At 30.7% G+C, this 22305-nt stretch overlaps 1 protein-coding gene, 1 long non-coding RNA gene and 1 pseudogene across 5 annotated transcripts in view; 2 read left to right on the forward strand and 1 right to left on the reverse strand.

Annotated features, from left to right (window-relative positions):
• Window positions 1–18315, forward strand: part of POSTN (periostin) — a 44138-nt gene extending 25823 nt beyond the window's left edge. Inside the window, exons 17-23 of one of the 4 annotated variants that reach the window (XM_074304863.1) lie at window positions 3550–3630; window positions 6954–7034; window positions 7550–7639; window positions 8247–8327; window positions 8654–8737; window positions 15508–15549; window positions 16844–18315. In XM_074304863.1, coding sequence (XP_074160964.1) covers window positions 3550–3630; window positions 6954–7034; window positions 7550–7639; window positions 8247–8327; window positions 8654–8737; window positions 15508–15549; window positions 16844–16881 — 497 coding nt within the window. In that variant the 3' untranslated portion in view covers window positions 16882–18315. The remainder of the gene's footprint in view (window positions 1–3549; window positions 3631–6953; window positions 7035–7549; window positions 7640–8246; window positions 8328–8653; window positions 8738–15507; window positions 15550–16843) is intronic. The other 3 variants (XM_074304865.1, XM_074304864.1, XM_074304866.1) reach the window with 3 other exon arrangements.
• LOC141563580 (uncharacterized) overlaps window positions 1–22305 on the reverse strand; it is a 247753-nt gene that overhangs the window by 25564 nt on the left and 199884 nt on the right. The window lies entirely within an intron of this gene.
• The window catches only part of LOC141559730 (cyclin-dependent kinase inhibitor 3-like), a 30771-nt pseudogene continuing 25451 nt past the window's right edge, over window positions 16986–22305 (forward strand).

The raw sequence follows: 22305 nt of genomic DNA on the forward strand, positions 1-22305 counted from the left end.
GAAGAGTGGAGAGAAAAGTACTTCTTCCTGATCACATCTTTTAGATGCAGTCATACTCTTCACTCATCTAACACTTTGAGCTTTGAAATGTGATTAAAAAAATTTACAAAAAAGTGAGATTGGCAGGGTAGAGTGAGACTGGACAGAAGAGAGGGAGCTCAAGAAGACACCCTGAAGCAGCGTGTGTGCTTTCAGGAGTGACTATTCAACACTTCTTCCCATCTCAACACTGAGCTGTCCCAAGAACAGAAATAAAAAACAAAAACAAATACAAAAACAAACAAACAAACAAAAAATAAGCAATCCAGTGTTTGACAGTTCCTGGCTTCTTTGCCATTCTCTATATGTGCAGCTGCAAAGCATGGCTGCCACTTCTAAGAATGGCTGATTCCCAAATTCCAGTATATTTAATTCTGACCTGGCCCAAATATAAGCATTCTAATTGCATCCCTTAAAAAAGATCCCTCTAGATTTTTTTTTTTGCTAATATGTAAATATAAGTGGTAATGGGAAGGGTTTCTTTTTCTTCTTTATATCTTATTCCAGTTTTTTTTTTCTTCTTTTCACCAAAGCTTTGAGGAGCAGAAAATTTTCATTTTGTTTGGCTTTACCAAAAAAAAAAAAAAAACACACAAAACATATCTGTAGCAAAAATATGAGATTTAATTTGCACATTTATTTTTGCTAGAAAAATTACTCCATTTCCCAAAAAAACTGGTTTTTTAATGATCTGAATAATTAACCTCTTTCTAAATTCCTCCAAATTTTTAATGCAATAAGTCAAGCATAAGAAGTGAAACAAAATGTCTGCTGCTCTGATTTAATTTAAATAAGAAATAAAACTGTCACTTATATGTTCATGTAACTCAGTTCAGCTCAACATTTTACTTAAAGATTATAAAGGAAGGCTAAAGATTCTGAAATGTTACAAATTCTATTCTAAAGATAACCAGTATTGCTTAATTCATCTTATTAAAGAAGTCTTTATGGGCTCTATTCAGCAGAAATATTATGTGACCTTTATCCATTAAAAAGATCAGCATGATGTTTCCTCATCTTTATAATTTATTAAATATTACTTCATCAAAGATTTCCTAAATGATTCAATGAAACATTGTGCATAGGATAAGCTAAAGACTGTCAGTATTATAATAGTCTCTTTATTTTCAACATTTTTCCCCATTTACAAAACTCAATTCCTTAGATCCAAAGCATAATCTACAATTTGTGACATCAAGTAAACTTTTAAAAACTGGTTAATTATTCTTCAATTTCTACATCCTGTGACATGATCATTGTAGTGCTTTACCCTTATATGGTGTTTCAAAATTTCCAAAGTTCTTTAGATTTATCTCATTTGAATTTTATATTATCAAAATGAATACAGAGTAATAACCATAACCCTCATTTTACAAGGAAGAAAAAAGACAGTAAATGACTTATCCCACCTCCCACAATAGTATTATGAAACATAGTTTTAATATTCTCAGCAAAAATTCTTAGGAATTAAAATTGATATCACAAGAAAAAATGATGTTATTTTCATTATTAAATTTGTTCATGTTCACACATTTGTTCCTACACCCTATACAATGTGTACATGGGAATATTTATTATATTTTGAAGGAGTCCATCTTTCAAATGCTCTAATGAGGCAATATTATAATGGACTTAAGTCTTCTGGTCCTTAATTCCATACTGTATTCTTTATCCCAGGCTTTTTCCTATGTATTCATATACAATGTTGTTGCTATCACTCACAGAATAGGTATACTGTTATTCAAGAGTATTATTTCAAATAAAGAGAGCATAAATGAAAATTTCAAATTTAATTTCAATTTAAATCAATAAATTGTTGTGTTTATTATTTTATATGAGTAACCATCTAATTCCTTAAATTTATCTGATAAGTAATTGTACTTTCTTAATTATACCAAAAATAACAAATTTTGTTGAAAACACCCTTTATATATTCTATAGCTAAGATATACAATATTTGAAGATAAATGACTACTTTATTCACTTCTACCTGCATTATGAATTTTTAATCGAAGACTATATGGAGTATGTAAAGAAGAAAAATATCTTAGTTCTTTGTTTTTAAAATGTAGGAATTGGTATAAAATGATTTTCTTATAGTGATGAAAACTGATAGACAATTCTGAACATCTACTCTTTAATTGGAACAAATTCTTTCATGACAGGCAAAATATATATGTGTGTATATATATATATATATATATATATATATATATATATGCATATGTATGATTGATTGTGACATGTGATGAGTTTCATTGCTTGTTTTCATGACATAAAAATGGAATGTGGCTGACTCTAGTTATTAACTAAGACTCCTTCATTCTGCCAACACTCCTTCACCACCCCAACCCTCCTTTCTACAGCCTCCCAGTTTACACAGCCAAAGTTCCTCAGAAATTACAACTGAGAATCTGAAAAGTTACCAGGTTATGCTAGCAGCTGGATTTTCTAGTGTTGACATGTCTATGCTATGTATACACAACCAGATTTAATGTAATCATTAGAATAAAGCTATCTTTATAATATTCTAATGAGAAAATGGGGAAAACAGTACTAGGCTTATGTAGCAGAAAGTAAAAGGGAGAGCTAGTCACTTTCCAGGTTATTTGAGGAAATCAAATGAGGAAAATTAGGTCAAATATCACATTTGAGGAATGGAGGTGAAAGTATTAAGTTGCGTAAATTATTTTTCTAATTTAGAAATTTTTACTAGATATTGTTTAAAATCCTCTCCCACTCCCCATCTCCACTTTGGATTGCATAGACAGAAATTATAGTTTTACCTTGTATTACTTTTATTTTCAATATAACTTTAATTCTAGAGTCAAGAAGAAAATAATATAAGAACTAATAAGATTTGTTTCTGATGTTGCTAAAAAAGAAATCAAAAATGTTAACTTTGATGTTTGAAATACTCAACATATAATATTTTGCTGCATAGAGCCCATATCTAGCTGGCTGAAGTTTAATTGGGATTCTTAATTATGCTGACATTTTTTCTTGATCTTCCTTCCTTATCACTATAATCCAATGCATGAAAAAATGTTTTATAGTCTTTGTCTTTCATTTTTCTTTAACTGAGAGGGATAAAAACCAAGAATGCAATTTGAAACATGGTCAATTGCATAAGTCTAATTATGTTTATTTATCTTCTATTATCATGCAGCCCTTATTTTCAAGAAGTACAATTAAAGGTAAAGAGCTTAGTGGTAAAATTTTTAAAAATCTGAGTTTTCCAGATAAATGTTCTTTAATGAGTTTGAAATCGGATCACATCCAAATCAAGGACATTCAAAGTCTTCATTAACTGAATTTCTGAAGATACTGAATATGACACAATTAACATTGCTGGATTCTGAGTTCCCTGTGCTTGTACTATATATGATAGTTCAAAACCATTTAATGGCCATTACTAAAAGGACAATGTTGTTCTGGCTGGTTTTGTTTATATATACATAATATACATATTTACATTTATCATTTATGTTCCACTTTCTATACTTTCAGCAACTAAAATTATTACAAAAGTTGTGGAACCCAAAATTAAAGTGATTGAAAGCAGTCTTCAGCCTATTATCAAAAGTGAAGGTAAAAATCAATCTATTAATAGATACTTATTTTTCATTTTGAAAAATATCTATATAATAGATTGATTTCTGTGAATGTTACTACATTTTTGAGACTAACATGCTAAATTCCTTTAAACCAATGGCATGCTGCTATGATTGCAGAATGCAAAATATAAAGCTGTAGCAAAGTAAGTGGATCTTATATCTTCTAAACCCCTTCAGTACATTTACTTGTGCTAAGTTTAAGTTAAACTCAAGTGACCAAGGCCTTTGCTCTGGTACCCAGACATTCTTTAAGCAACTAAATTTCTTTGATGATCTACAATTACTTTGTAAATGTAACCTCTTTGGCCGTTTCTTAAAATATATTACTTTTGGCCTCTATTAATGCTACTTCCCAAATCATTGGTTCCTTTCAATGAAGAACGTTAAGTATCATGATTTGAGAGATGAGAGGTTAGAATTTGTTGATTGTTAAAGGCTCTAATATGAGCAATCATTTTTATTTCTTCAATTCCTTTCATTCATAGAACTATAGTAGGTAGATTCTTGTCTTTTTCTGTCTGAATCATCTTCAAGTATAGCTCTTTTAATTTTTCTTCTTTTTCACTATTTTTCTTGGAAGGTCATCATTCCAGAATTTCTCATATTCAAAAGAAATTCCTTCTTTAAGTATTTAAGTGTGGTGAATAAGCTTTTGGAAAAGATTTCTTTAACATAAAGAAGAACAAAATGTAAATTACATACGTCAGAAGCATAGTTTTCCACAAAATATGATTTAACTTCTTGATTCTATTTTAAATATTTTACTATTCTGTAGTAGCTAGTTTCAGATCCTGTAAAATTAGGTGAAGGATTATCTGCCAGCTTTTGTTTATTCCTTTTAAGTGTTATATTAAAATGAACATTTATAGCAAATGAGGAAAAGTCATATTTATAATTAATTATCTGTCTTACTTCTAAAGTTGTTTTCTAGTTACTAAATTTTCTGAGAAAATATCTGTCCTTAGATTCTTAAGTTAATTGGTTGCTCTTCATTCTCAAAGAGGACCAAAATGATATCACTATGTTGGGGTCAAGATACAGTAAGTCCGAATGTAACTGATCAAACCCCTAGGAGTTTAGAAGGCTTTACCAGGTCAGGTACAAGTGATCCATATGAATAATTAGAGAGGAGATGTCTCTGAATTTGCACATCTTATAATTCTCTTAAGTATTGTCTTGCATATTGTGTTGGTGAATGTTGTTTTCATCCTTTGTCTAAAAGGAATATGGATCTGTAGGGTTCATAATTAGCTTTCAGAAATCTTTCATTGAGAAAACGTTTTCTATTTTCATTGAAAAATCTCTAAACAAACTTTATTTACAAGGTAATACTTATTCCTACTATTACTACCAAAAAAACTATGATAGAGTTCAAATACATTTCCTCATCTTTATCTGAAATCACACTTTGGATTATTAAGGTTCCTCTCCATTCTTTCAATGATCAATCTTTCCATTCCACTTGCTTGTCTCACCCTTCTACTTCTGCTAGAAATACTCTGACCAATTTTACTTCATGTATATTGTGCAGAGGGGGAATAGATGTTCATTCTATAATTGGGCTATACTCATGAAATGGGAAAATCCATATAAAAGCATAAAACCAAATCATTTTTGACTCGCCAGTTTAAAACAGGAACATCTATAGTCCCTGCAGTAACATAGAGAAACAAAAACAATTAGATTAGAAGGTTATAGATCTTCATACTGCTCTCCTACTGATATTCTTCCAGTTTCAGCTTAAAGGTCACACTTTTGTAAAGCTGATGACTGTCATGTAATTCATTTCTTGTGGTATCATTGAACCTTCAAAATTGCAGTATTTTACTAACTTAATGATATTTTAACAAGCTCTAGATTAAAAAAAGAAACTTGACATGAGGATTCTTTATGTGGTAATTATTCTCTTGTAATATTATTTTGCTTTTTGTAAAAACGGCATAGAAATGAGGATATGTTCATTTATTTGAAAATTATTTTTATCTAGAATTATTTTGTATCATTTTTCTTTTATGGATATTAAAACATTCAGTAATATATTATGCAAATTCATAATATCTTTTCCTATATTTCTTAAGTTATTCCTCTAAATTTCATTGATACATGGGTTTTAGCTTCTATAGTATGTGTACTTCACAAATTTTTTTTTTATTAATTAAGTCAGGCAATGATTTGGAATGATAATTTTTTTGTGAGGAAAGAGTGCAAGTACAAAAAAATGCAATCACATTGTATTGTCAGGTATTATAGCATGAGTTAAATGTACTGAACTTCTTTACTCTTTGAAGTATTTTTGGGGAACTAATGCAGTAATCAACTTTCTAACATTCAAAATGCTTTGCTTGTAAAGCAAAGACATTTTGCAAGTAAACTATACTTGAGCATTTCTTTGGTATTCTAAAAGGGAATGGGATCATTAATTAATTGGTTAATCTATTTATCATATTTCTGTAACAGGTAAGTACTATTGCATATAATTATTTTATACACACACATATATATGCACACAAACACACATTCTCACACACACTCTTACAGAGAGAGAGAGAGAGAGAGAGAGAGAGAGAGAGAGAGAGAGAGAGAGAGAGAGAGAGATACAGAGACAGAGACAGAGACAGAGAGAAAAAGAGAAAATAAAAATCAGAAAGAGAGAGACAAAGACAGAGAGCCTCTACAATTCTAAAGCAGAGATAAAGTTATGATGTTTTACTCAATCCTATGCATTATTTTTTAAAGTAAATGGTCAGAGGATGTTGAGGTTTTTGTGTCATTTAGTAAAAAGCAAGAAAGAAGTGGTGTGGCAAAGCAAGGATTATTAATGTCTGGAAATATTTATAGGTGCATAGGCCTTGCATGGGAAGAAAATATCAGAAGCCGTTTGGTTCAACCTCATTTTTTGGATGTGTAAACTGTGGTCTTGGAAGTTAAATGCCATGTCTAAATTCACATAGCTAGTAAATATTCCAGGTAGGATTTGAGCTCAGGTCCTTTGACACTAAAGTCAGTGGTCTTGCCACTGTACCAAAATGAAATAAAAAATAATAACATGATTGACTTATTCTTCCATTTAATCCTGAGAACTTAGTAAAGAAATGAGTTAACATACTACTGAACTTGTGCCAAAATAAATAAAACTCCATTTAATAATTTCAAAAACTAGAGATTTGAATTATAGATTGATAGACAAATGTGAAATGAATTTTATCTTCATTTTAGACTAACAGGTTTTCAAATAGTGTTAAAAATCATGTAAACAAAAGTTGTTATATGACCTCATATCTTAAAACAATTTTCCAGGACCTTCAATGACAATTGAAGGTGATTCTGAATTCCAAGTGATTAAGGAGGGTGAAACAATAACTAAAGTGATTCATGGAGGTGAGTGTTTTAAACATGATTCAGTATTTTCATTGGGCTTATTTTAGAACCATCTTTGAAGTTCAGAATGATTTTGTTTCTGTTGCTATTTTTGTACTATTTTAAAAGAAAACTGGAATTGTTTTTATCACATATAGCTTTGTGGATGTTCATATATATATACACATATATATATATTACTATTTCTAAAAAGACATAATTTTCTCTAGAATTTATTCTAGAGTTCAGGATATAATCTTGTATGGTTCACTGAAACTCATCTATAGAGTCATAAGAGGTCTAGTCATCAAAAAGTAAAACTGCTGTCAGCTGTTTATGTTGGCCTTCACCACTACTCCAAATCCACAATAATATTGTTACTACTTGATGCTAAGTAGGTTTATATCAAGGAGAATTCTGGTTTGGATTAAATATCCAAATGACATGTTTTCAATAAGAAATTGAAACATCTAAATGCCTTGTGGGAAGTATTCTAATAACTACTGAGCAATTTATTACATTTTTATCTTTTTCAGAACCAGTTATTAAAAAATATACCAAAATTATTGGGGGGCGACCAGTAGAAATAACTGAAAAAGAGACAACAGAAGAAAGAATTATTAAAGGTAAATTATACTCCTATATATAGCTGACTTCTGCACTGCAGAGTGAAATATCACTTCAATGTATTTTTGTTGTCAGAAAGCAGACCTTAGTACCAAAATATTTATTTGAGGTAAACAAAATGCATGGGCTAATAAACTCATGATATGTGTGTATGTGTAGACCTGTGAATTTATTTTTCGTTACTATTTTTATTTTATGTTGATTCAGTCAGCAAACATATATTAAGTGTCTATTATATGCAAAGTGCAAAAACAAAAAATTAAATTATTTTTGCTCTCACTGATGTTATATCCTATTAGGGGTAAAGAACATGAATACCATCAGTAAAGACAAAAGATTCTATAAAGTGTAAATACAAACCAATTAGGTTCCCAGAGAAAGATATCTCTGTTTACATATTGAAGCATTTGTGCCATTTGGCAATTTTTTTAAATCAAAAGGAGGATTTTAATAATCACACATAATTTTCCTGACTGTGGTTACTTCCTGGTTTTTATTCTTATCCCATATTGAATCAGTCAACATACATTAAAAGCCTAAAAATTGGATGAATTGAATGGATTCATCTGGATTTAAAATGTTATATTCCAATTCTCTTTCTTTTAGGTCCTGAAATAAAATATACCCGTATTTCTTCTGGTAACGTTGGAGAGACAGAAGAAACTTTAAAGAAGTTTCTTCAGGAAGGTTTGTATCTTCACATTAATAAGAATCTAGGTATATCAAGATCAATCATTTTATGAAAACATTGGAGGTTTTAACAGTTCATTATGCTGCAATTCTCTTTTTGTTTTAGGTTCCCTCACAACTTAACAAAAGAGAACACATATTTGTAGTTTCTAACACTTAGTTACATTGGTTTTGTTTGGAAAAATAAAAAATGATATTCTGTATTTTCTTGAAGCAGAAAAACTTAGGTCTCAAAATTATTGCTATTGAATTGTTAAGGAAATTCATTTCTATGTGATAATCTTGAATAAACCAATTTCTGCTATGAACATGTATCCTCTCAGAGGTCACCAAGGTCACCAAATTCATTGAAGGTGGTGATGCTCATTTGCTTGAAGATGAAGAAATCAAAAGGCTGCTTCAGGGAGGTTAGTAAATGGGTAATGACTAACCTTTTTAACAGGTACTAGTGACAAATTCTCACCAAGATTTCCTCTCAGCTTTTTAAAGACTGAATGAGTTTTGAATTAATATTTGTTTTTATAAGCAGCTCCTGTTCTAACAGACCAATTGATTTACTTTGGGTGAAACAAAATGATAACGACCAAATGATGAGCAGTTTCAACAGTCTTTAAAAGGTTTCCTAGAATAAAGCTTGGGGAGTAATGAATACTTTTTTTCACTTTCATAGAAAGAATCTTTTTTAATTTGAAAATTGCAAAACTGGTTAATTTTAAAATTTAAAGAGGCTTAGAGTTGTAGAATATACTCTTCAAGAAACCTGAAATGAGTATTCATTGCTTCTAGAGCAGCAAGCATGATAAAGGATCTTTATATCCATAGAGGTAGCAAGAAGTGATGCCTTGATAACTTCCTTTTCCAAAACTACTTTTTTTGAGAATGGGGATATTTATTTCTTCTAACAGTGATGTAATGATCTGTAGTTGGGGGTGTAGATGATATTTGCATATGAAATTAATCCCAATCTAAAATAATATGGAATGTTTACTGCTTGTTGCATTAAGTAGAACTGCCTGTAAAAGCAGTGTGAGGGGAAAAAAAAGGAATTCAAATTTCACTATAAAAGTTTTAAATAATGGTTACCTCATATCAAGATAAATAGCCAATGTAAGTGTTTCTGATTAGGTCAGTTGTACTATTTTCATAATCTTTCTAACAATGTCTAAATGAAATCAAATTTATCCAAAATATTATTCTAAATTGGATCTTTATTAAAATTATTATTTTAAATTATTAAATGATTTAAAATGTAAGATGCACATACATAACTTTAAATTAAAAAAAAAAAAGAAAATCAAACCTATAAAATGGAAACATAAATTAACCATTGATTTAAAATTAGAAGCCGAATAGGGACTAAACTGATTTCCCTGGTAAAAGGAACTCTCATATGAGAAAATTCTCTTTGCAAATACAAATCAGTATTTTCATTATAACTTAGATCATATGATTAGATGCCTTGAAGTATTATGTGACTAGATCAAGATCACAGCCATTATATTTTAGATATAAAACCTGAACTCAAATCTCTCTGGTTTTAAGGCAGGTTTACTATAGTAGAATATGTTATTTCTCTTATTTTAAAATAATTATTTCAAACTGTTTTAAGTAATTTTTTTTTAGTCTTATGACTATTCTTCCCATAAGGTAAAGGCATATCTCTTTTGGATAAATTTTCTTAATACTTATCATTTGATCTCATTTATTTTCATCCTTATCTCAAAAAGTCTGAAATAATCACTAAATTTCTGCTGATGAGCTTTGAAATACTAAATATGAATGTTATTTATTAACTAGATTTTTTTAAGCCATGCATAATTTTAATGAAGTATTTTTGGAATTCAGGAAAAATCATCTCCTTGTCCTATACAGGACAATTTATTCCAAGTTTAATAATAATGAAAGTCTAATATTTTCAAATACAGAAAAGTCCAATTATATTCCATCATTATACACCTGATAGATATGTTGTAAAATATTATTTGAATTCCTTTTTCTTCCATGCCACAATAGGCAGCTTTGTAGAATAGTACTGCTTTATTAAAAATGAATCAATTTGTAGCTGCATCTTGTTATAATGCTTTCATTCATTTAGCTTTATTGTTGCTATCATTTTGTATGTTTTATAAAACATTATGATATAGTTTATTGATAGATTACCATGTAAATATGAGATTTCTTATGTATTTATTTATTCATGGATTTGTTTGATGAATAATTTGGATGGGCTTTCTTTCCTTCCCTTTGAAAAGGCCAATGGGTTATACTAGATGATTTCTAAGATCTGGTCCAAATTTAGAACCTATTTTTAACTGATGAATAATATGGCATCTATGATTATAGCATACTTTAACCATGTTATCTCATAGGAATTTTCAACTTCTGATAATTTTTCTTAATTCCTCCATACTCATGCAGCATCCATCGGCATGTTTAGCCAAGGCAAGATGTATATATGAAATTATAAGGGCCCCTTTACTAATGATAATGTTCTACTTATGTCCAATAAATGGTATCCTTTCTCTGAGGGTTGGCTGACTTGTCACCAAAATGTATTTGTCCTGTATTTCTATAAACCTTGATTTTCTATTATTCTACTCAGTACATTGCCAAACATAAATACTTTTCTAGTCTCTTTTTCACTTAGACTACAAAGAACTAAAATATTTACCCTGCTGACATGCCAAGGGATTAATTTTCTGATCATTCAACCCATCATCATTGCACTATGGCATCTATAATACTTTTTGGTTTTTTGAGAGAGACATGCTTATGAGATAATTGAAGAAATTAAAACTATAAGATTTGGCTTTTTTCTGAAGCAATTGGGGTCAATTGACTTGTCCAGAGTCACACAGGTTGGATGTACAAAGTGTCTGTGGTCAAATTTGAACTCAGGTTCCCCTAACTTCAGGGATGGTGTTCTATCCACTGTGCCATGTACTTGACCCAAGATTTAGCTCTTGGCAAAAACTAATTTCATACAAAGCTAATGGATACCTTTATGACTTTAATTGTCTGCTATATTCTGAATTAGTGTTCTGTTTAAAACTATATAGTTTGATTAACAAAGAGCATATCCTTTTCTTTTATGTAATGATATCTCACAAGCACATTTGCCTCTAAAATGTCCCCACTTTCATCACCCAAGAAAATTCTCTCTCCAAATTGATAATGAATTATGCAACTGTGATCATTTGCTCTAATGCTTATCTTAGTTGGAACTTTGTACAACAGTTCACAAAATTAATTAAGAGTGAACCACAGATTATCAAAACAGAAATCAAGAAAAGTCCTTTAAGCAGATTAGTTTGTCTTTGCCCCTAACAGCCCTGAGATTCTTATCTTCAATCGGCATCAATGAGTTTGTGGTTTAAAATGTCATCAGTACCTTCTGAAACCATTTATCAATCAGTACTTCAAGCAACATTTTCTTTTTCTTGGAAAAAGGAAGCTTTCAAAGAAACAGATTGCATGCGGCCCCTCAAAAACTTGGTAGATGCTTTTAGATAGAACAGAAACTAATTTACTGATGAACTACTCAAGCCTTAGCTAGAATATTCATCTCTATCACTTTGTCATGCTTAGACTTTCCAGAATTGTGGCTCTATAAGGAAAGCTTTTGAGAATTCAGTTACTCTCATGCCTTGATAAAGTACAGCATAAAAATTGAATGGAGATTGCCCACACATGGAGTAACAGATGATATCTATTCAGTTTAAAATCTTCCAAATGTGAATGTTTCAAACAAAAATATATTGTAGTTGTGAGCATCCATATAATTTATTCAATATCCACTCAGTTCACATCTACAAATATGGTCAACCATAATGATGTTTATTATTGAATGGCAGAGAACATTTTCAAATTTAGTAATAATATTTAAAGTGATATTATATCTTTAAGAATAATTACTTTCATATTTTCCCATTATTAAATTTCCAAATCATGAATAATTCACTGAAACTTTATTAATTTTGGTCTCATGCATTCTTCAATTGTTAATATTGAATTTGGAAATGGAGTTGGGATGAATAAGTTCCCTTTTATACATATTTATTTTAAAATGTTTAGCAAACAAAAAGATAATATATAGTAAAGGCTGAAAAACTGGCTTTCAATAAAAGAAAACCTGCATTGAAGTCCTATCTATGACGTTTATTGATTATGTGATCATAGTCAAGTCACTTGTGCTGTAGACAATTCATTAAGACTTTAAATTACAAAGAAAGTGCCAACTGGCATTGATAGAAAACAATCCCTCATAAGGGAATTCCCAACACCAGTGAAATCACAGGTTCAATACTTATCCTGGTTTTCATAGCAAACTAAATGTATAAAAGTTGCAGAGAAAATGCTTAAACTACTTATGGCAACAAATTGTTTTCCAGCATAATAAACACATGAGTTTAATAATCATTTTCTATTATTAAAAGTAGTTCATCCCTTCTTTGGCAAGGCTTTGTTAGCCATGAGTTGGTGTTATTAAGTAGTGTTATGTGATTGAGAACTACATCATTGTAGTCCAATCTACTCATTTTACAGAGGAAAAAAAATGAGGCCAGAAAAGTGAATTGACTTGACCAGTGTCACATAATTCACAAGAGACAGAGATTGGATTGGAAACTAGACTCTCTACTAATCTTTTAAATCAAGAGTTGGAATAAATAGCCTTAAAAAAAAAACTTTAGGCCTACATTTATAATCCCAAAACTTTCAATATAATGTCCTTATCATTGTACTATATGGGGAAAGTTCTATAAGTCAAATGCAAAATCAAAGATGCTTAGAGCTTGAAGAAAACTTGAAGAATCTTAATTTGAATCCCCTTGTCTTTTGGATGAGACTTAGAAGTAATAAGCATTTTAAAAATCTCTTTGTTTTAGTCTAAATTATTGAGTTTTCACTGTTTCTCTGCAATTTATTTTAATGTTATGATTATGTATAGCACATTATGCATGCTTAAATTGAAGACACCTTGAAATACTACTGTGTATGAGAGGAAACAATTCATCCAAACTATATAATTGTTCTATTTCTGTAGCTCTATGAGAAAATCCATAATTGGGTTTTAATGAATACCACAAACTCTTTTACTATGTTATTTTAAAAACTGGGAAAAAACAAAGAAGATTAAGAAGTTTTCATTTGGTCACTTTGCTATAGACAGATTATAAAATGACAACTTTTTTGTGATTTTTCTAGGGAATGAACTAGTATAGGAAGTACTGTTTGTGTGGAAACTGATATTTCTCTTTCTATCCACACTTCTAGAAATATTGCTTTTAAAAAAGACTAAAAAAGCCCATTTATTGGTGGCCAAAAGCTGTGTTTCACCTTGATAGTACCTGCATATTTAAAGATATCAAGAAAGTTAATATGAAGAGGGCAGCCAGAAATATTTCAGAAAGAAAAAAATATATAGCATATAAGCATACTCCAAAATAAATTGCTTCTAAACTAAATAGCATAGAATCGCAGAATTAGAGGGAGAAGAAACCTCTGTGGCCTTCTAGTATAAACTTTATACCAAAGGAATCCAAACATTTTGTACTTGACAAGTAGTCACCAAGAAGGAAAAACTACCACCACTTTAAACAAACACATTCCTCTTTTGGACAGCTCTTTATCGCTAAGAAATTTTTCCGGACATAGTCTCATTTGACCTTTTTCTAACATCTATTTATTGCTCCTGATTCACCTTAAGTGCAAACAAAATAAGTCTGTTCCTTTGTTCTCATGAAAGCCTTTGAGATGATGACCAATTTTCACCAATAACAAACATTTACTAAGTTCTATGCAGCAGGAACTATGTTAGGCACTGAGATTAAAAAAAAAAAAAAAGAATAAGCAAAAACATGATTCCTATCTTCTAGGAGCTCATAGTCGAATGGGGAAGACAACATTCAAATAAATGGATTTATGTAGGATATGCACAATACAGTTTTCTAGAAATAAAGTTATTTGAATTAATTAGGTTGTTCCTTGGACAACTATATTATTCAGCCTATATTATTTTCTATAGCAGAGATTCCTAACTTGCTATCCATTGCCTTCCAAGAAGACCATGGGTTGACTTCAGAGTGTCCATAAATATGGATAAGCAAACAAATAGCATTTCTGTATATATTTTTACTAATCTCTCAGTAAAATTTAATTTTTCCTTATTTATTTCTATTTCATCTATTTCTAGTACCTTCCTTCCATTAATTATTTCCAGTGTATCTTGTGATTGTTTCTTCTTGTCATCTTCCCCATTACACTTTCTTTTTCCTTTCATTTTATCCCCATTGCTTATCTCAGGTCTGATACTTAGTAGATGTTTAGTAAATGCTTATTGACTAATTGATTATAATACTATTCTGAAAAAAAAAGGGGGGGTTCATAGGCTTCACCATGAAATGCAAAGGGTTTATGACCTGAAAAAAACTTTTGAGTTAAGGCTTGTTACTTCTATAACCTCTTAGATGCAGGGTCATGTATATGCAATAGTGAAAGAACAAACAGGACTCAGCAGAAACTAAATTAACCAAAATGCAATAGTATTTGGTGCGAAGGAACTACCCTATTGATTTCAAAAAGTGTGCTTGGACATAGAGATATAGAGTTGTTTATTTATTTTTTAGTTCTCCTGGCTCTCTACCTCTGTAAATTCCCAGTTAATCCTTAGTCATTGTTACACAACTTTTAGATTTATTGTCACAACTAGAAATATTATAGAGACTCAAAGAGATCCATTATATTAGCCCTGGAAGAGAAAATGATTTTATTTATGAGAATTTCTATGGAATAATCTGTGATAATTTATTTCTACTAAACATTGGATAAAATTCTGCAGTTATCTCTTTGCAATATGAATCAATATCATCTATAAAAGGGGATAGGGAGGAATTCATGTTACATATTAGTTCTTCAGATACCATGGTGTGTTCTAAATCATGTAATAAAATGTGTAATGCACATAGTGGACATTTTTTATTTGTGAATTAATAGTTTCTTTTTGTGGATAAAAATTTCTTTGTTTTAGGTATTCAGATTAACAAATTCACCACTGTAAAAGCTACTATCATGATACTATAATATTTCCAAAGATTTGGATATGCTCATTTGACTAGATATTCCACTTTTCATCTAAGCACAATTTTAGAGTATATGTAACTATTGTTATTTTTTCTAGACCGACCAATCAGGAAAGTACCAGCCAACAAAAGGACACAAGGTAGTACAAATTAAGATATTTATATTCTTTCCCCAAAAAAGGTTTGTATTTTTTAAGAAAAAGACATTTTTAGGAAATATACCAAATGTATAATAAACATTTTTGTTTAATTGCGAGTAGTGAAAAAGGAGGAAGCTTCAGGTAGTCTACTATTAGTCTTTCAAATAGCAGAATTAGCACATATCTTGAAAAGAGGGACATTGAAGGATATCTAATGTGAAATAAAAACAATGTTAATTGTTTTCTATAAAAGTATTAAAAGGAGAAAAATATAAATATCTAAGGAGAAGCAATTGGGTATCCATTAACAGATGACTATATCTGGTCACCGGCCCATTCTTCATTTATTGAATTCAGATATCAATTCATAAGTTTAAAGAAGAGATAGCAAAGCAACTTTAACTTTACTGTAAGCCTTTAGAAATTTTGGAACAAAGACAAACCATATAGGTAAGTTTCAGATGCTTAGATATTAGTTGTTCAATATATACAAATAATGATGAGTCATAATGCTGTGCAAATGTTAAGGCAAAGATTTTATTATAACTATTGAGAAAGATCAAGACATTTAACTTAAGACAAATACCCTATAATTACCTCTTAATCATATAAGAAATGTACATTTTTTTAGATTCTCCTTTTCAGCAAACTTGCCTTCTCATTGCTTCAGAAATATTAACACTGAAAAGGCAAGAGACCAGGTTTGGAAGGGATGGAATAAAAAGGTGAAGAGGAGAGAAGCAATTTAATATAATTTTAAAATTTCTAAGAGCTACTCAAGTTTTCCTGCAATGTAATGCTTATGGTTCAAGATTAGTATGCCTTGCCTAGAAACTGACCCTTTCTATGCACTCAAAAGATCAAATAAAATATATGTTGGAGAACATTTGTCTTAATGAAGAATTTACCATAGAATTTTTTTTGTTTTGTTTTGTTTTACTGAGGCAGTTGGGGTTAAATGACTTTCCTAGGGTCACACAACTAGGAAGTATTAAGTGTCTGAGGACATATAGAATTATTTTTAATCACCAACTTCCATAATATATATGAATCAAATTACTAAGAAAAATGTACATTAAACATTGCTAAAAAAACAAAGGTGTCATATGAATAAATTTCATTCATTTACTCTGAATATTAATATGACATCCCCTAGAACACACATCTTGATGTTCTCTCCTATGGAAATGATTTCCTGCCACCTCTGAGTTATTAGTTACTAATTGGCTTTCATATCCTTGGAGTTAACTTGCTTGTACAGATTTACAAGGTACTTTTCATTTCCCTCATCCAGGAACAAGAAGAAGGTCAAGAGAAGGTCGTCCTCAGTGATACTCCAGAAAGCAGACCTCGTACAACTATAAATCAACAGTTGAATCTTTGAAGAAAAAATTGTGAAAGCCACTTTGATTTTGGAAACCTTTACAAACTGAACCATGAGCCCATTGCAGAAAAAGCAGGGAACAATCCAGAATGTAAATTTTGCTATTTCTTGTAAATGAGAAATATAAATGAAATTAGATTTTTTAAAAGAAAATCAATAAAGAGATGTGTTTGTAGAAGGATATGGATAGTGAGAGGGAAATGAGTTGTATGTGCTTTGCACATATAGCTCAGCAGAGTCCATTGCATCTTCAAATGCAAAACAATTTTTGTCAGATTTTAATGCCAACAGCATTCATCATAGTGGATAAATGCCAATGCTGCCATCATATTCTTCTATTTCCTGAAAATTTGGGTGACTAAATTTTTCCACTTGAGGTGAAACTTCGAAAATTCATTGTCAAAAGTGAACATGTTGGCAAGATACTACACATAATAAGTATTTGCCACATGAAGTCAATTCAATTCATTGTAAATCTTAAATCTTGAAATGGTATCCCTTTAAGAAGCTTGAGTCATAAATTACATCTAAGGGAGACATAGAATGCACGCAAACATTTTACCTCTGCATGGGTAATTAAATTGCAAAAAAAAAAAAAAAAATGGGTGCTTGATAAGGAAACTGTTATATCAAAAATGCTTTGCTCATTTCTGATACTAATGTGGAGTTATTTGTAAATGATGTCATTTTTATAACTTGTTTTGTACTCATGAACTGTTTGTCATTTGCTTCTTGCAATATATATGTATATTTTTAATCTTAAATGTTTCAATACAGCCATTTGTCAAGTCCAAAGGAAGTTACTTCAAAATGTGTAGCTTTGAAGTTACAAGGATTTAATTTAATGGGTGGGGTTGGGAACATGATTTTATACCTCTTTTTTGAAACAAATATTCATTAAAGGAAATTTACTAAATTCAGTGTCCCATGTATTGACAAGGTAATGATTAGAATAAAGAAATGAAAAGAATAGGTTAAGGTTGCCCAGGTGTTCTCAACCTTCAGGCATATTTTTGATAGAAAATTACATGCTATGTTGGAAAGTTCAATAGAAAAAAATTAAGAGAACTGGAATAAGTCACTTCATTTATCTATACCTCACCTTTCTTATCATTAAAATGATGAAGCTGTATAGGTATTAAATGTCCCTTCTAGTTTGAAAAAGTTATGAATCATTTTACATAAATTATAAGATAGCTTGAAAAATACCAAATCGCCAAATAAATATAAAATCATATATAAAAACAAGCTGACTTTGTAATGTTTTTTAAAATATCTTTTAAATCTCTCATTCTACCAATTATGCAAACAATTACCTCTATTTCTACAATGTTCTGTCACCAAAAATAAAGGTAATGATATCAGATTTTGAGAGATTTCAACCCTGAAATTTATCTTTTCCTTAATCATCAAGAAAGTTTTGCTTTATAAATTCTTCTGCACATATGAAATAGCTACAATAGCTAGCATTTATATAGAGCAATAAGGTTCACAAAGTAATTTACATACATTATCTCATTTGATCCTCCCACTATCCCTTTAGTTTTTATTATCATTTCCATTTTGCACATAAGAAAGCATAATGTGAGAAAGATTCAATGACTTACTCAAGCTCATATAGCTTACTTAGTATCTGAAGCACTATTTGAACCCCTTCCTAACTCCCAAGTACAAGATTCTGTCATCTAGATGATCTGGTTTCCTCTATAGTGTTTTTTCTTTTTGACTGGGAGGGTAAGTTATTATATTGGGTTAGGATTTCTAAAGGCATGGGTTCCTTTATCACACCTATTTTGCCACTTCTGCTCAAGGCAGTCATCTTGAATAGATTAATAATTAATCTATTATCTAATAAAAAGAATAATACTTAAAATCTGTATTTGTAATATTTATATAAATAGAGCACTTAAATTTTATAAAGTGCTTGCCTTCATCTAATCACTGCAAAACACTTTCCAATTTATGCCTATTTTAGAGATGAAGAATTTGAGACTTTGAGAAATAAAATGAATTGCCCAGAGACATACAGTTAATAAGAGGGAAAGTCAGGACTTGAATGCAGATCTTTCTTATTCTATATCACACAAAGGTCTTTCCACTATCTTAAGTCTGAAAATATATATAATTCTAGTCACAAGAATCATTAAATATGAAAGAAGGATGAATAAAGTGTCACCATCCATGAAAAACAAATGAAATGGATGTTTTCTGTCAATTAGTTAAGATGACTCTGTCTCAATCACCCTCTTTCTCACTTTCTTCCTCTCCCTCTCCTTCTTCCTTCCCCCCCTCTCTTCCTTTCTTCCTCTTCTTGTTCATCCCACTCCATCTCTCTGTATCTCTGTCTCTCTGTCTCTCTCTCTGTCTCTGTCTCTCTCTCAACCTCTCTGTCTCTCTCTCTGTCTCTCTGTCTCTCTCTCAACCTCTCTCTCTCTCTCTCTCTCTCTCTCTCTCTCTCTCTCTCTCTCTCTCTCTCTCTCTCTCTCTCTCTCTCTCTCTCTCTCTCTCCCCCCCAACAAAACAGCAAAAGTGAAAATAGTGTGCTTTTATCTGCATTCAGATTCCATAATTCTTTCTCTGGATATGTATAGCATTTTCCATCATAAGTACTTTGGAATTGTCTTGGATCATTATATTACTGAGCAGAGAGAAATAAGTGAATTATAGTTCATTGTAACACAATGTTGCTGTTATTATGTACCAAGTGTTTCTGGTTCTTCTCACTTCACTCAGCATAAATTCATGTAAGCCTTTGTTTATTTTGTGGTTAGATTTACTTAATTCTTTGATGGAGTTCTCCAGTAGAATACTTTTGATGTCAATTTCATCTTGTAACTCATTTAACCTTCTCTCTAAAACTTTACTGCTTGGTGCATATATGTTTAGTGTTAATATTGCTTCATGACCTATGGATATTTTTTTAATTGTAATTTCCCCTCCTTGTCTCTTTACATTAAATTTATTTTTGCTTTCTTTGAATGAAATCAAGATTGCTATTCTGCTTTATTTTTGTTATTTCAGTTGAAGCATAACATATTCTGCTCCAACCTTTTCCTTTATTCTGTGTGGTCTATCTGTGTCAAGTGTGTGTGTGTGTGTGTGTGTGTGTGTGTGTGTGTGTGTGTGAACAACATATTATAGGGCTCTGTTTTTCAATCCATTCTGCTATGTGCTTCCATTATGGGGAAAATTCATCCTATTCAAATTCAAAGTTGTAATTATCAGCTATGTATTTGTCATTATCCAATTTTCCCCTTGCTGATACTTTTTTTTTTCCTCTCACTTCTTTTACCATGTTCTTTTTCACCAATATTTTGCTTCTGACCCTCCCTTAAATTACCCTCCTTTTGCTCAGTCCTCTCTTCTTTTCCTTCTCCATCTTGTTTCCCTATAGGGCAAGATAAATTTCTTTAACTGAGTGCATGTGTTATTTCATCTTAAAAGCAAATCCAATGAGAGTAAAGTTCAAACAATTCTCATCCCCTCTCTTTTGGTGCTATCTCTTTTTATTCTTCTTCATGTATTATATTTTGTCCCATTCTTCCTCTCTGTTTCTTTATCTTTCAATAAAATTCTTCTTTATCCCCTAATTGCTTTTTTATCATTACATAAAAATCAACTCATCCTCACATCCTCTGTCTAAGTATACTTCCTCTAACTACCATAATAGAGATATAGTTCTTAAGAGTAGCAAGTATTGTCTGTCTATGTAGGGAATATAAGTAGGTTAACTTTGTTAAACATTGTACTATTGTTTTTCTTTTCTTTCTTATTTACCTTTTTTGTGCTTCTCTTGTGTCTTATATTTGAAGATAGAATTTTCTTTTCAGCTCTGGTCTTTTTATCAGGAAAGTTTGAATATCCCCTATTTCATTGAATATCCATCTTTTCTCCTTAAAGATGATTCTCAATTTTGCTAGATAGTTGACTCTTGGTTATAAGCAAGCTTCTTTGCATTCTGGAATTTCATATTCCAATTTCTTCAGTCCTTTAAGTAGAAGCTGTTAAATCCTGTGCAATTTTGGCTCCCTGAGATTTGTATTGTTTCTTTATGATTGCTTATGATATTTTGTCTTTGACCTGTTAGTTCTGGAATTCAGTTCCAATATTCCTTGGAGTTTTTCTTTATCCTCTGCTTGAACCATACAGGGTAGTTTTCCTTGGTAATTTCTTGAAAGATAATATCCAGGCTCTTTTTGTGGTTGTCATGACTTTCAGGTAGTCCAATAATTTTTAAATTATCTCTATAGGACCTAATTTTCAAGTCAGTTGTTTTTTCAATGAGCTATTTTACATTTTCTTCTGCTTTTTTATTCTTTTGATTGTGTTTGACTGATTTTTGAAATGTTATAGAATCATTAGCTTCCACTCATCCAGTCCTAATTTTTAACACATTATTTTTTTTTCAGTTGGCTTTTATACTTCCTTTTCCATTTGGGCAATTCTACTTTTCAAGGAGTTGTTTTCTTCAATCAACTTCTGTGCTTCTTTTTCCAAGCTGTTAACTCTTTGTGATTTCATATAAATTTCATTTCTTTTCCCAATTTTTCTTCTATCTCTTTTACTTAATTTTTAAATGGCATTCCTATGGGACAAAAGTATGTACAATCAAGTTGTATCTGATAGAAGAAAGAATTATTCTTTTCTACTACTTCCTATTTCCTAATCTTCATTCTACCCTTACATTGCCAGATATTTTCATACATCTATTCAAGGTAAAAAACTATAAGGGAATTAAAGTTTTAGATTCTACATTTATATAAAACTAAGTAGTGATCACATAAAATGGAAAATAAACCACTGATTACAAAGAAGATGCCAAAGAACTTTTGACTTTCTAAACAGGGCTTAAGATCAGGTTTAAGTATTTCAATGAAAGAAAGAAAGAATTAATTAATCAATTAATGGGAAAAAAAAAAAATCTGTCACTTATAGTGTCCTAACCGTTCTATAGAGATACAAATAAAAAAAGTAAAACTATCCTTGTCATCTAAGTGCTTACACCCTAATAAGACAGACAACATATATAGGTGGAATGAGACCAAGAAAGGATATTTTGGTCTGGAAAGTCATAGGTTTGGTGAGTACAGCCATAGAAGAATTGACTAAAACTTCCTTTCCAGAAGCAATAGTAGCATTAATGTGATTACAATTTCCATATCATGGGAATCCAGTGTATAACCATTGAAGCAAGATGGATGGTAAGAAACTGTCCAAAATTTTTAGGCTGGAAAGATAGGTGTGTTAACGTGGCCTGGACCCTATATACTTGGTCAAATGAATTTGTATCCCCTGAATCACAAATAAGAATAAAAGTACTCCCCTTCCCTTTGAGTTCAAATACCAGTTGAAATCTTTCCCCAGGTTAAAAT

The sequence above is a fragment of the Sminthopsis crassicaudata genome, chromosome 3 (assembly GCF_048593235.1).
Source record: "Sminthopsis crassicaudata isolate SCR6 chromosome 3, ASM4859323v1, whole genome shotgun sequence".
NCBI classification, from domain to species: Eukaryota; Metazoa; Chordata; class Mammalia; order Dasyuromorphia; family Dasyuridae; genus Sminthopsis; species Sminthopsis crassicaudata.